The 14,664-nt window shown below is 43.0% G+C and overlaps 1 protein-coding gene across 1 annotated transcript; it reads left to right on the plus strand.

Moving 5' to 3' along the window:
• The first annotated feature begins 211 nt into the window (after window positions 1–211).
• ddx46 (DEAD (Asp-Glu-Ala-Asp) box polypeptide 46) lies at window positions 212–14,484 on the plus strand. Its single transcript, XM_072661415.1, has 23 exons — window positions 212–287; window positions 994–1,179; window positions 2,100–2,222; window positions 2,874–2,955; window positions 3,050–3,218; window positions 3,324–3,523; window positions 4,169–4,279; window positions 4,364–4,529; window positions 4,621–4,741; window positions 4,901–5,076; window positions 5,256–5,377; window positions 6,067–6,145; window positions 7,238–7,320; window positions 7,552–7,716; window positions 7,857–8,019; window positions 8,326–8,519; window positions 9,350–9,487; window positions 9,642–9,791; window positions 10,659–10,886; window positions 11,677–11,895; window positions 12,493–12,637; window positions 13,352–13,425; window positions 14,073–14,484. Exons 1-23 carry the CDS (start codon window positions 271–273, stop codon window positions 14,118–14,120), a joined length of 3,159 nt encoding a protein of 1,052 aa, XP_072517516.1. The 5' UTR covers window positions 212–270; the 3' UTR covers window positions 14,121–14,484.
• Window positions 14,485–14,664: the final 180 nt, after the last annotated feature.

Genomic DNA, 14,664 nt, shown 5'->3' on the forward strand with positions numbered 1-14,664 from the left:
GGGATATTGGTATTCCTAGTGCAGGGTTCGATACTTCGTGACTTGTAAACTTGTAGATTTATTTCTCTTTCTCGTGTTGTTTTTAAATTATATTTTTTATGTAATTTTGTATTATGAATTGAATTATGTAAAAAAATAAAATAAATAAATAAATAAAAATTCCCCTGTAATGAGAATAGTAGCCGCTAGGAGTCGCCTGAAGGGGGCAGTAAAGTGCCAGCCGCTGGTGCGATCTACCGGCTGAGTCGAAGTGGAAGCAGAGGAAGCGCCATGGGCCGCGAGTCGAGGTGATTAAAGAGTGATTAATTTAATTACAGCTTTATAAAAAAGCAACAGTTAAAGTGGATTAATATGTGCGAGGGGTCAGCACACTGCCGGGCGCACAGAGAGGTTAGCTAAGGGCAGCAAAGCCTGCGCAGGACCACGGCAAGCAGGGATGCTAACGGTGCTAAAGCTAACGCGGTGTTGTTTAAGCGTGAAATCAACAATGATGGGATTGTAACGTGGAGTAAAGTTAAATACGAGGCTAATGATATATAATTAGCTTATTATGAGTCAGAGAAACCTAAATTGACTAAAATGTGTTAGTTGGCTTCTTATTAGAGAACTTCTCGTTCCACCTTAAATGGTGCAGTAGTTGCATTCAGGCGCCTGAGGCGCCTGAATGCAACTACTGCACCATTTAAGGTGGAACGAGAACATGCCTTGAACAAGAAGCTAACCAAAGCTTCAATGATTACAGCTGTGGATGTGGGATGTATTTAATTGCATTAATTGCACTACAAACTATTACTACTGCATCACAAACATCACACCATGGTACTCCTCAATGGCTGTCCCAATGCTTTTTTTTTTTTTAACTATTAAGACTGTACTAAGTAAACATACTATGTTCCTACACCCAGGACTCACAGTTCCTGACTTTCATGTTAGGTTGTTATGTACTATATGTTAAGTGACTAATGCCATGTTTTGTTTTGGGTTGTTTTGCAGGCACTACAGGAAACGCTCCTCGTCCAGGGGAAGGTCCGGCAGCCGGTCTAAGAGCCGCTCTCCAGATTCAAAACGGTCGAAGAGAGATGATCGAGCTGGTTCCCGCAACCGCGAGAGAAGCCGGAGGGATAGGTCGAGGAGCAGAGAGCGCCGGAGGTCACGCTCTAGAGATAGGAAACGTCAGAGGTTCGAACTTCTGTACACCAGTTTGGTAGCAGTGCAATGTTTATTACTGTGCAGATACAGGTCAGCAGATTCAGCTAATGTTCAGGGGTGAAATGTCATCTCAAGGATGGCATGGTTGTTTGTGTCAGAAGGGCTGGTTTGCGTGTTTCTAGAACTGCAGATTTCCTGGGATTTTCAGCACAACAGCTCAGTAGTTCTGCTGATGGAGACATCTTGTTAATTAGAGGTCAACAGACAATGGCCCTACAGTTGCTTGGAGCTGACAGAAGGCTACGTTAACTTGGATAACCACTCTGTACAGTTGTGGTGAGCAGACGAGCATCTCAGAATGCACAACACGTCCAACCATGAGATGGATGGCCTACAACAGCTGAAGACCACGTCAGGTTCCGCTTCTGTCCGCTAAGAACAGAAAGCTGAGGCTGAATTGGGTACAGGTTCATCAGCACTGGAGAAACATAGCCCAGTCTGATGATCCTGAGTCTGATAAAGGCATGGAGTCAGCAGTCCGGGGTGGTGGAGATGGCGGCAGCATGAAAGTTCACCTTAATCTGGACAAGATTACAGATTTGAACCACAGTTACATGTATTTGAAGACCTTTACACTCTTACCAGAACAATTCACTTCTGTTCTCTGGGCACAAGCTCTGTGCCGGCCAACGTTGCTTCACGAGTGATAAATGTGCCATCTGCTCACCTGGAGAGAGCACGGCCAATTGTGCTCTCTTGGACTCCAGCTGCTGATGGCAACACTCAGAATTTAAGCTCTCTTATTAACATTTCAGGCTGTAAGCTCTATAAAAAAGTGCAGGGAGGGCCAATTCAAATGTCCACTTTATCCATGTGTTCAACATTAGCTGTCAATTATCATTCCTCGTGTTCTGCTTTACAGTTAGTGTTCCTGTACTGTTCCCTCACAGGCGCTCGAGGAGCAGAGAGCGGAAGCGGTCCAGGAGCCGAGAGCGGCGGAGGTCCAGGAGTAGAAGCAAAGGGAGAAGGTCTAGATCTCCCAGCCCTAGCAAGAGTAGAAAAAATGACGAGAGGTAAGGTGCCTTTAGAGCATTTATCCGACCTATCGCACTTTCTACACTCCATAGACAATATTTTATTGTATTGTGATATGCTTTTCTAAGCATATCGAGGGTACTGTTGGTGCTTAATAAACACTGATCAGCTGCAGGTTTCATTACTAACAGAGCAATTAAACTGGTTTAACGAGATGAAGAGCAGCAGATGTTGAATAAATAGGAGAGTATCTGAACAGTATCTTATAGGAGACTGTCGTTACTGATGTTTACATGTATGTAAAGTGGTTACATGCAAAAAAAAAAAGTCTATTTTTTTTTTACCCTAAAAAATCGCCCAGCCCTGCTCCACGGCAAACAACACATGCACACATTACCCACCTTAGCAACTTGGGCCTCTATACAGACTTTAATGGGCTAAAAAAATTATCCATTAAACAGTTTGTTTATTTAAAATTGGTGTTAAAGTGGGTTTGTTGAGAAAGTAGAAACATCTTAAGTAAAAATCACTTTCTGTGAGGGAGCTTTGAGAGCAGACCTCTGGTTCTCTTCAGCACAATTTTGAACACTTCTAGTCAGGCGTGGTCAGCTGCTAATACACTGATAGAACATGGGCACCCGCTGCTTGATCCTGTACTGATTTCCTGATTTACTGTTTCCGAATCGCAGCAAGGAGAAGTCCGAGAGCGGAGAGCAGCTCGTAGAGAAGAAGAAGATAAAGGAGGAGAAGGAGGAGGAGAAGGCTGAAGATGTGAGTTTACTGTGAAAGAACATGTGTTTCAGAATCGGATCAATTTTCTTCTTCACTCTGATTAACGACCTTTGATGATGTTCACGCTCCGCAGCAAGACTTCGACCAGAACACTCTGGAGGAGGAGATGAGGAAGAGGAAAGAGCGGGTGGAGAAGTGGAGGGAGGAGCAGAGGAAGAAGGCCATGGAGAACATTGGAGAGCTCAAGAAGGAGCTGGAGGAGATGAAGCAGGGCAAGAAGTGGAGCCTGGAAGATGACGACGGTAAGTCTGTGTAAAATACTCTTTGGCTGTCGTTAGGAAGGTTTTTGCAGCTTCAGGTTTCCTTTGATTTGGTTATTAAAAGCGTTTCATTTGTTTGTTGTTTAGATGATGATGAGGAAGGCCCGTCCTCAGTGGACCGTGAAGAAGAGGAGGAAGAGAAGGAAAAGGAAGGGAAGTCTGAGGAGAGCGCCGCAATGGAGACAGAAACTGGAGAGGAGCTGGATCCTCTGGATGCGTACATGGAGGAGGTGAAGGAGGAGGTGAAGAAGTTCAACATGGGAACCATGAGAGGAGGAAATGATAAGGTGAGAGAGAGTGATAACCGGAATTCATTTAAAAGGGTGGACGGATGCTACTGCGTTGTTTTCATCGATAGCGAGGCATTAGCATTGCTACCATGCCGGCTGTCGACCTTTCCCAGCATTGCCACAAGCCATGTTCATTAGGTCCTGGGCCCTTCACATCTAAAAACTAGTCTATGTGGTCTACATCTTGAGGGCCCTCAGAGTCCTTTATCAGGCAGGGGTGCATGAGAAGAAACACATGAAACATCATAAATGTCATCAAAGCAAATATTTTGGTACCAAACTCTCCATTGTTGAAATTCCATTGACTATACTATGCAGTCTATGATAGTCCAGCAAAACTAGGCTTGCCTGGTTTCTCTTGTTTCATTCGCCATTAAAAATCAATGAAGCTCAAGTCAGGAAGTGTGAGAGTGCAGTGTGCCCAAGGCTTGAGGTTAAATAGTGTTGAATGGTACAGAGCTCATTTACCTATTATCTGCCTTGAATGTACAGTGATATAAACAGTTGTTTAACTATAAGGGATAAAGATTGTGAGAAAGTTCATTTGGACTGTTTTTGGTTCAGATGTGGAATCCTGCATGACTTTAAAAACATTCATTTTTCAATTCTGTCTAAAAGTAGACTTGATTTGTGTATCTGCAGAAAGGTGGAATGACCGTGACCAAAGTCGTGACTGTGGTCAAAACAAAGAAGACTCCTCACACCACCAAGAAGAAGGGCGAGTTGATGGAGAACGATCAGGACGCCATGGAGGTAAATCTGAAACTGCTCCTTTTCAACATTAAACATTATTATAATGTATCAGTGTTTCCTGAAGGACTGTGTTTGTGTGTTCAGTATTCATCTGAAGAGGAGGAGGTGGATCTGCAGACTGCTCTCACTGGCTACCAGACGAAGCAGAGGAAGATTCTCGAGCCTGTGGATCACCAGAAGATCCAGTACGAGTCGTACCGCAAGAACTTCTATGTGGAAGTTCCTGAACTGGCCAGAATGACGCAAGAGGGTGAGCTTAGCTTATATAGTATAGGTGTATTTGTGGAGCAGCTGTGCACGCAGTGTTTGTGCTGTGGATAAAACCTTTCCTTCCTTTCCAGAGGTTAATGAGTACCGCTTGGAGCTGGAAGGCATCACGGTGAAGGGCAAGGGCTGCCCCAAACCCATCAAGACCTGGGTACAGTGTGGGACATCCATGAAAGTCTTAAATGCCCTTAAAAAGTAAGTGCAGTCTCTTTCTGCCTGCAGCTACACATTTCAGTGCAGCCTAATTGATGTAACCGGTGGCTGCTGTTGACGACATACTTTTCTCAGTATGGGGCAGAAATATTCCAGATTGAACCCCTTTTCTCTCTCTCTTCTTCCCCCCTTTTCTCTTAGACACAACTATGAAAAACCCACTCCCATCCAAGCACAGGCGATCCCCGCCATCATGTCTGGACGGGATATCATCGGAATCGCAAAGACCGGAAGTGGGAAGACCATCGCCTTCCTTCTGCCCATGTTTCGACATATATTAGACCAGAGGCCATTGGAGGAAGGGGAAGGACCAATCAGTATGTGCTCTGATTAGTTATTTGGTTATTTCTAAACACATGAGTAGATCTCTGCACAACAACAGTTCTCCATTTTTTTTTTTTCTCAGCTCTTTATTTAGTGTAGGGCTCTGCTCCGTTGTCCACTGCACCAGGTCCGAGACTAGGTTGTTAACATAAAACCATTTTCTGTCTTCTAGCGGTCATCATGACCCCGACCCGAGAGCTGGCTCTGCAGATCACCAAGGAGTGTAAGAAGTTCTCCAAGCCGCTGGGGCTCCGGGTGGTGTGTGTGTACGGAGGCACTGGGATCAGTGAGCAGGTGTGTAATGCCTCAATACTGCTTGTACTACTTCCCTTTGATTCTGGTGAAATGTAAAAGCTTAAATTCAGTAAAGATCATTGAGCTTTTCTAAAGGGCAATGCTGTCACACTGCTGGGGATTACCTTCTGAATGGTTAGATTTTTCACTGCTGATGAGAGTTCAGATCAGATGAGCTACTGTTTAGTAAAAATCCTTTATTCTTAGTATCAGTTTCTATAATTAGTCATTTTGGACTGATTGATTTAGTTTAGTCAGCCTTTACTTATATTATTTACCACACATTAGTGTGTTTAATATCTTTTAATCCAGTCTGACTCTCCTCCCTGACCAATCAGCTCCCAGCTCCTTTACAACACTGCAGTCATGTCACTTTCTGTGTGTGTAGTGGTAAAGTTACACGTTCTGGACTGATATCTGTGGTTGTTGGACTATTGGTGTGTAATATCTGGTTTAGTGTATGAATGTGCTGTGCGAGATTTGGGTTTCTGTAGCGTGTTTATTAGCATTAGCGTTAGCCTCCACTTGGTTCTGAATGCACTCTGTAAAAAATGAAGAAAGGTGAGCGATTCTCCTGCTGATAAAACAGAGCGTTTTGGTGATAGTTTTATAATGTGTGTGTGTGTGTGTGTGTGTGTGTGTGTGTGTGTGTGTGTGTGTGTGTGTGTGTGTGTGTTTTGCGGAATCAGATCGCAGAGCTGAAGCGAGGAGCAGAGATCATCGTCTGCACACCAGGTCGAATGATTGACATGTTGGGCGCCAACAGTGGTAAGTCGACTCGTTTCTCATTGTAAATAAATGTTATAGATTTGGTGGAAGGTTTACTTATTTCAGGGAACACTCTGGCAGCATGTACAGTGGAATGTTTCTGAACATGAAATCGCTTCTTTAACTAAACTTTTAACGTTATTTGACTATTTTGGAAACTGTAACATCGAGACTATTGAGGCGCTGCCTTGGAGAGGCGAAGAGAAAGGTAGGTGGCGCTAACAACACTGGCTCTGAACGTTACCGCCCACTCACTGCTGCTGAACTGTGTATAGGAGGATGAACGATCTATAACTGGGTTAAGTAGAAAGTGCACTGCACAGTGCCTAGAAAAGTATTCAGCCCTTTGGATGTTTTCCTCGTTTACTGCTTATTGCAATATCATTATTTCAATAACTGTGAGTAGTACTCTGGACCTCTAGTGAAATAGGTCAACCCCTTAACATGAGGTTAATATTTAAGCAGTCATTTATTTCTTTTTTTTTTTTTTTTTGTTAATTTGTCTCCACAAAAGTCAAATTATATTGACCCTGATTCCATTTATAAAAGTAATAAAACTGGGAAAACATCCAAAAGGGTGAAGACCTTTATTTTACTAAGTTCATTACTTCTATGATGATTATAATGATGATGATGATTGGGTAATAGGATTTTATGATTAATGTAAATACTCCTATGTCAAGTTATAGTTGTATTAATGTCATATCAACCTTTTGTTGTTGTTATTATTATTATTATTATTATTATATGCAGTTATTAGTGATTGTGTGCTTGTATGAATGCAATTTAAAGCAGAAGACTTTGTTCCACACATGCGCGGTAATCTCTGTGTCTCTCTCCCAGGTGAAAGGTGATCAGGTGTTTAAATGTTTGATGCTGTAGTGTGACAGGTATAACAGGTGCTCCGTGCCCCCCCGATGGTACGCAGAGACGGCTCGGCCGCTGTGGCGTCAGTGTGGCTGTGTTTATTCCGTAACGCTCTGTAATGAAATAGTTTATAGCCACTAGGGTTCGGTTTTGTGCTGCTTATTAAACTGGGGTTTAAATAGGAGCGTGTTTTTAACACTGTGTTTTTTGTGCTTGGATGTTTAGGCCGAGTCACCAACCTGCGGCGAGTGACATATGTGGTGGTGGATGAAGCTGACCGGATGTTCGATATGGGCTTCGAGCCACAGGTTAGTCTGTTTTGAGCATCTCAGACTGGGGTTGATCTTCGTTCCCATGCACATCACAACATGACTTCTACAGCTGGTAGCCAGTCTGTGAAACCCGGAGAGCAGTCTGGCTGTTTGAGTTAAAAGAAGATGCAATGGGCTCCTGAGTTGCTAAACGGACTCTGGTACTGTTTGTTTGTATGAATTATGAACACAATACAGTACAAACCGTGTGTGTGTTTGTGTCTTTAGGTGATGCGTATAGTGGACAATGTGAGGCCAGATCGCCAGACGGTAATGTTCTCTGCCACTTTCCCGCGTGCAATGGAGGCGTTGGCACGGAGGATCCTGACCAAGCCGGTGGAGGTGCAGGTTGGGGGTCGAAGCGTGGTGTGCTCTGACGTAGAGCAGCATGTAGTGAGTCCTGCTTCCTTCATTTTTTTTTTTCTCCCTCGTTAGTTTCGATTTTCATATTCTATAATAATATACATCATTATTCTGAAGTACAGAAGCTCTTAATCCAGATTTTGTGCTATTCGGCTTTTCTCTCCTGCTAGATTGTGATTGAGGAAGACAAGAAGTTCCTGAAGCTCCTAGAGATTCTTGGTCATTACCAGGAGAAGGGATCGGTCATCATATTTGTAGATAAACAGGAGCACGCTGATGGTCTGCTGAAAGACCTGATGAAGGCTTCCTATCCCTGCATGTCTCTGCACGGAGGTACAGTTCCTCTCAAACAGGCTGCTTCTGCATCTCTTTTTTTCCTCCCAATTTGGTACTGCCAATTAACCCACCCATTCATAACTCCTGCTAGCACTAGCAATACTCACACTACACTCACAATACACACACGTCTCCTCCGATGCACACACAAAGCCAGCCTCCCCCTCTTTTTGAACCGCCATTGTTGCGACATCGCTAGGCATCCAACACCGCGGTAAAGAACTACCACTCCTGTCGACCTCTTGTGTTTAAAATAGTCTCATTGTCTTTCACTAAATCATGTTGTTATTGTTGTTTATACAGGAATCGACCAGTACGACAGGGACAGCATTATAAACGATTTTAAAAACGGGGCCTGTAGGCTGATGGTGGCCACCTCAGTGGCAGCCAGAGGGTTGGATGTGAAGCAGCTGATCCTTGTGGTCAACTACAGCTGCCCTAACCACTATGAAGACTACGTGCATCGCGCCGGCCGCACTGGTAGAGCAGGAAATAAGGTAAGCCCTGTAAATTTCCTTTATCGGGGGGGAACCAACGACAACAACTCAGCAATTTAAAAGTTATAAATACAGTTGCAAGGGAAAAAAAACTCCCTTTAGGATAACCTGGATTTCTGCACTGATTACTAATAAAATGTCATTATCAAAGTCTCAAATATAGACCAATAAACTACACAAGGCTCTTCAAACTGCTGAAAGCTTTGTGTGTGTTCACTGTTACAAAACACTAACTGAGAATGGTGTTCAAGGAAGCTGCTGCTGTCAAAGCCAACTAAAACCACTGCACACCAACACCAAAGCTTCCCTCCAGCTGTGAAACACCGTGGAGAGAGATTCATGCTTTCGGGCTGCTTTGCTTTAGGTAGGGTGGGGGTTCTGGCCTTAATCTTACTGAAATACTGTGGTAGTACATAAAGAGGGCTGTGCATGAATGGCATCCCTGAAGTACTGATCCACTGAAATACATTTGCTGGGAGAAATGGTCCAAAATTCCTTCTTAATATTGTGCAAGTCTTGGGTTGATGGAGCTGGTTGCTGCTAAAGTAAGATCTACAGATTGTTAAATTCAAGGATTCACTTACTTTTTTTAGCCTTCTGGGCACTCTCTGCTCAATATGCTATTTGTACTACCTGTACTACCTTTGTGTGGTATTTGTTTAGTTCGTCTATGGTTGTGACTTAGATTACGATCAAACCACTTTTGCTTCAAATTTTTTGAAAGGCAACTGTACAGCTTTCTACCTTCAGCTTCAACTGGAAAAAACTCAAACCTTGTTGTCGTTTTCTCTTAATTGAACAAGCTGTCAATGTCCTCTGGTTTCCTGCAGGGCTACGCCTACACGTTCATCACTGAGGAGCAGGTGCGCTACGCCGGTGACATCATCAAAGCTCTGGAGCTGTCTGGTTCCGCGGTTCCTCAAGAGCTGGAGCAGCTGTGGGCCACCTTTAAGGAACAGCAGAAAGCTGTATGACCGTCTAGTTAACACTGCACAGTTCCACACGCTATCCATAACACCATCTTTCCTCATCACAGAGCATGGATGATTCTAGCTGATGTACAAGAATTAGCACATTAACACAAGGTACATTAACTTTAACACTGTGGTTCTTTCTCTACAGGAGGGCAAAAGCATCAAAAGCAGCAGCGGCTTTTCAGGGAAAGGGTTCAAGTTTGACGAGACGGAGCATGCTCTGGCTAACGAGAGGAAGAAGCTGCAGAAAGCGGCGCTCGGCCTTCATGACTCTGATGATGAGGACACTGCGCTGGACGTAAGCCTAATGCTCTTTTCTGAATATCTGCAGAACCAGGTTACCCTGGTTGGGGTTATTGCAGGGTTTACACACTTCAGTGACCAAAACAATCACAGCTATGGCCACATGCAGTTACACTTTTCAGTTTTGCAATCTGTTTTGTGTTTGACCAGATGTTTGCTCAGGTTCGAAGCGTTTCCATGGCTGGCTGTTGCAAATATTGTTGTCTGCAGCCAAAAAAATGTGACCACGCTTGAGCCCACTTTCGGCTCACCATTGCCCTGATTGCGTGTTACGCTGGAAACGGAATTTGGCACTGATCGATTTGATGTGAATCTGTATTGGATAGTACAAACGTAATTTGGGCAGGACTCCAATATAAGCACAATGTATTTTTCCATGTCATTCGATATTAATAATGAGTGTAATGTGTTTTTATGGCTCAGTCTGAAATAAAATGGTGTAGCACATGGAATTATTATATATTATTAGTAAGACTACATTAAATCTACAGTTTGAGCTTGTTGCACTTTTACTCCCTAGTTAAAGTCTAGTCATTTAAAAGTCCACATCGCCACCTACTGTACTGAAGTAGAAATTGATCAAACAGGACAGTGGAACATATTGTTCTGCGAAAACAAGTCAAAGTCAAAGAAAAGACTTTATTACAAGCATGTTTTGGAGCATTTCTATTGGTCTGTTCATCCTAAAATTCTGAAACACTATAAAGAACAGCTGCCAGATGTCAAAAAGAGAGAAACTGATGTGTAAGGTTTTTTGCATGACAGGTGGTGTTAGTTGTCCACTTTAGTTGTAAACAGCTGGCCTTGGCTCCAATGTAAACTATGTTCTATATTAAACTATGTAAACCTCTTTCCCCTGCAGATCGACGAGCAGATTGAGAGCATGTTTAACTCGAAGAAGCGAGTGAAGGACCTGACCGCTCCGGGCGGCAGTGCAGGAGTAGCCGCTCCCGGCTTCACTGGAGCCACTGCTGCCGCAGGTCTCACCGGCCTGGCTGCTCCTTCAGCCGGAAACATCCAGAAGCTGGAAATTGCCAAGAAGCTGGCCCTGAAGATCAACGCTCAGAAGAACCTGGGTGCTGAGGCACAGGTGAGGGGTTGGAGCTTGGGTCTGTTTCACGTTAAATTTAAGATCATTTCAGCATGGGCTGGTTGAAAAGGTGTCCGTCTGGTATGTGGTGGTGTAATGGGCTACACCTATTCCTGTAAATGTTTTATTTTTTGGTTTTGTATCTGTGAAAGAGTGCATCTGTAAGAGCATGTAGGACTTATACGCTGTGACTAGGCTGAAGATAGACGTTAACCACCTATTCACTGGCTTGTTGAAATTCTCCATTCCACCTTAAAAGGCACAGCAGTTGCAGTCTGGCGTCTCAGGCTCCTATTTGCTGTCTTACTGGAGTTTTTCGTTGCACCCCAAATGTCACAGGTCCTATGGATTGTCTTAGGGTTGTTTTTTTTTTTTTTTTTCTTCTTCTTCTTCTTCTTCTTTCCCCCCTCTTAAATTTTCCGTTCCACCTTAAATGGAGCAACAGTTACGCTCTGGCACTTTGAGCTCCTATGGCTCCTATTATTTGACTTCTAATTAGAATTTTTTATTATTGGACTTTTTGGTTTCACCTTAAATGGCACAAAAGTCACGCTCTGTGTGCCTGAGGCTCCTATTCGCTGTTGTCTTATTATCCTCAGTCGCCAGAATGTAACTATGGCATCATTTAAGGTGGAACAGAAAATTCTGAGAAGAAGCCGGTGATTAAGCCTCATTTCCCCCGTCTCTGTACTTCTGTTGAGTTACTCATTCATCCAATATTATATTTTTTTGAAAACCTGCCAGTCTTATCCGTCTCAGTGTTGTTTGTTTTTGTGTTTGTCAATAACAGGATGTGATGCAGCAGGCAACCAATGCCATCATGAGGGGCGGCACCATAATTGCCCCGTCCGTCTCTGCCAAGACCATTGCTGAGCAGCTGGCTGAGAAGATCAACGCCAAGTTGAACTACACACCCGTAGAGAAACTGGAGGAGGAGAGGCAGGCTGCTGAGCAGGCCGAGAGCATCAAGAGATACGAGGAGGAGCTGGAGATCAACGACTTCCCTCAGGTTCGTGCCTTCTGATTTCTTTCTTTCTTTTTTTGCACCCTCATCTGTCGTTGAGCAGATTTACACCAGGCCTTCAGCTCTCAGACATATTTCAAGACCCACAAGACAGAAATGGACTAAAAAAAAATTCTTTTCCAGGATTTGTTGGAAAAAGTCATGTTTGATGTAGAAAAGTTCAGTTTTTAAGTGGAGTTTAGTGAATTCTTGTCAAAAGTGGGCTCTGAGTGACTCTAATGTGGTCTAATGCATTTCCACTATGGCCTGGGGGATCACAAGTTCAAAACCCAAGTCCAAAAAAAAAACATAATTGGCTCGCTCAGGATGGGTAGATGGTACTCTCTCCCCTCATCACTCTTAAAGAGATGTTGGGCGGCACAGGCGTCTGTTAGCTGGTGTGGTGGAACTTGGAAACCAGCACTTTCCTCCAAGTGTGTCGGCTGCCCGGTGGTGGCTGATCTCACGTGTATCAAAGGAGATGTTGAGTCCATTGCTAATGTTGGGGGGAGCTAAAGTAAATTAGAGGGAAAAAGGGAAAATATATATATATTTTTTTTTTTTAAATTACGAAGTCTCAATGTTTGTTGTTCTGTTCTGCAGACTGCCAGGTGGAAGGTCACGTCTAAGGAGGCGCTGCAGAGGATCGGAGAGTACTCTGAAGCTGCAATCACCATCCGAGGCACATACTTCCCTCCAGGAAAAGAGCCCAAAGAGGGAGAGCGCAAGATCTATCTTGCCATCGAAAGTACGCCTCTTTCTTTACTTTTCAGCTCTCCACCATTTTTAGATCATTAACATTTAATCCTTTAACGTCACGATCATTTAATATCATCCGATTCTATAGCTAGAACTAGAGATGGAAAAATCACCGTATCAGTATGTATCAGTATCCGCCACTAACATTTTGGCTGGACATCGGCAGGTAATGATACATAGCCGGTCTATATGATCATATTTGTAGATTAAGGATTACAGAACCTCTGTGCAAGGCTTCATGGTCACAGAATGCTGCACTACCTTGTTCAGCCACTACATGGAACTCTGGAGCTTGCACACCGCTGCAGAAGCCCACCAGAACCTGTGTTGGACTCGCTGTGCACGCTGTGTACTGAATTAGTCAGTCTGCCAGATTTTCCCATATTTGTAGAAACGCTAAGGTACTGGATGCTGGTAGCTTAGGCCATCCTACACACCCAGATTCATTTTTTGTAATCTTTTATTTAATAATTAAAAATAAAAAATAGTGTTGGGGACATTATGATGAATCTACAGAGCATTTGTATAATTTTATATAGTATAATTGGTCCTATTCGATAAAATGCTAACACTTGTTGAATGTTTTGATGTCTTGATGCAGACTATGGAGAACTGCTTAAACACCACACATTTCAACAACAGTAATAATCATGAAAGAAGTAATAACTGAATGATCTGTTCTGATACTGTGGTGTTTTTGCAGGTGCTAATGAGCTGGCAGTGCAGAAGGCGAAAGCAGAAATCACCAGACTCATCAAAGAAGAGCTTATCCGCCTGGTATGTTTTTTTTTGTTTGTTTGTTTGTTTTAGTTTTTTGTTTGTTTTTTTTAAATATACATTTATTTTATTTTTAAAAAATTATTTATGTTAAGATGTGCACTCTTGGAACAAAATACAGGTACATTTCTAAAGCGCAGCAACTTTAAAAGCCCCTTCACACTCTTACAACTTTGCCTTTGTGTCGTTCACACTTGCAGCCGAGGCTCTTTGATCTGCTTTAATCTGAATTATTTGTGTAGCGATTGTTACAATTAACGTCAGAAAGCAGCTTTACAGGAATCCAGTAATGGGTCAACAAAGCATAATATTAATATATATATATATATATGTATATGTATATGTCTATAGACCAATAATCGTAGGGAAAAACAGCATGAGCCTCTCGCTAATCTCCCAGGAGTGGAAGCGGCTCTCCTGCAGAAAAACTGCTGAATCCACTTTACTCAGGCTTGTGTTCACACTAAACCTCAAACCGGTTATTTGCTGCACTAAGCACTGAGTGGGAGGGGCTTCAGAGTTCCTGTATGTGTTTGAGTCAGGTGTCTTTGGTTAGTTTTAGAGTAGCCTGGTTAGTAGACCAGTTTTTAGTTTTTCAGGTAAATGTTATTAATGTACTTTTCTTTTCTCTTTTTCTTGCCTTTCAGCAAAATTCGTATCAGCCAACCAGCAAAGGACGATACAAGGTTCTGTAGGAGAGCTGAGTTTGTGTCCCTGTGTTTATTTCTGTCTTTACAGCACCGTGGTTTCAGATTTCTTTTTTTAGAACATGTTTTGTTAATCAGAAAAGGCAATAAAGCAGCTGATTCTGAGGTTCTACCTAATTGTTATATATTTTTTCTCCTGTTGGTTTGGAGCTGTGCAGCGAAACATCTCAACACCCAGTTCTTGTCAGTCAGACCCATTTACTCGATGCGCGTCTTCTCAGACTGTTAGTCGACTTTCCGAAGATGTAACATGGTTTAGATTCTTTTACAATAAAATCATTTTTAAACAAATGTGCTGTAATGTGCGTGTTTTCGTGTGTAAATTAATAAATGAGTTTGATTCTTATCTGAATCTGTATTTGAATCTGAATCATTTCTCCAGGTTAGAATCAGGGAATGTTTCGTGTGGAGCAGCATTTGTCGAGTAGGTCTGCCAGAGTCTTCTGGCTCGTTTATTCAAACATTTATAACAGAAACTGCAGCAGATGTGATGAATGATGTATACGGCTGGATCCGGCGCTGCTGGAGGAGA

This window comes from Salminus brasiliensis, chromosome 18, assembly GCF_030463535.1.
Source record: "Salminus brasiliensis chromosome 18, fSalBra1.hap2, whole genome shotgun sequence".
Taxonomy (NCBI): domain Eukaryota; kingdom Metazoa; phylum Chordata; class Actinopteri; order Characiformes; family Bryconidae; genus Salminus; species Salminus brasiliensis.

Excerpts from the sequence above, each read along its gene's own strand:
- ddx46 (XM_072661415.1), top strand. Across the intron at positions 4,530-4,620 it reads GGCCAGAATGACGCAAGAGG|AGGTTAATGAGTACCGCTTG; the intron begins GTGAGCTTAGCT and ends CTTCCTTTCCAG. Across the intron at positions 5,378-6,066 it reads GCACTGGGATCAGTGAGCAG|ATCGCAGAGCTGAAGCGAGG; the intron begins GTGTGTAATGCC and ends TTGCGGAATCAG.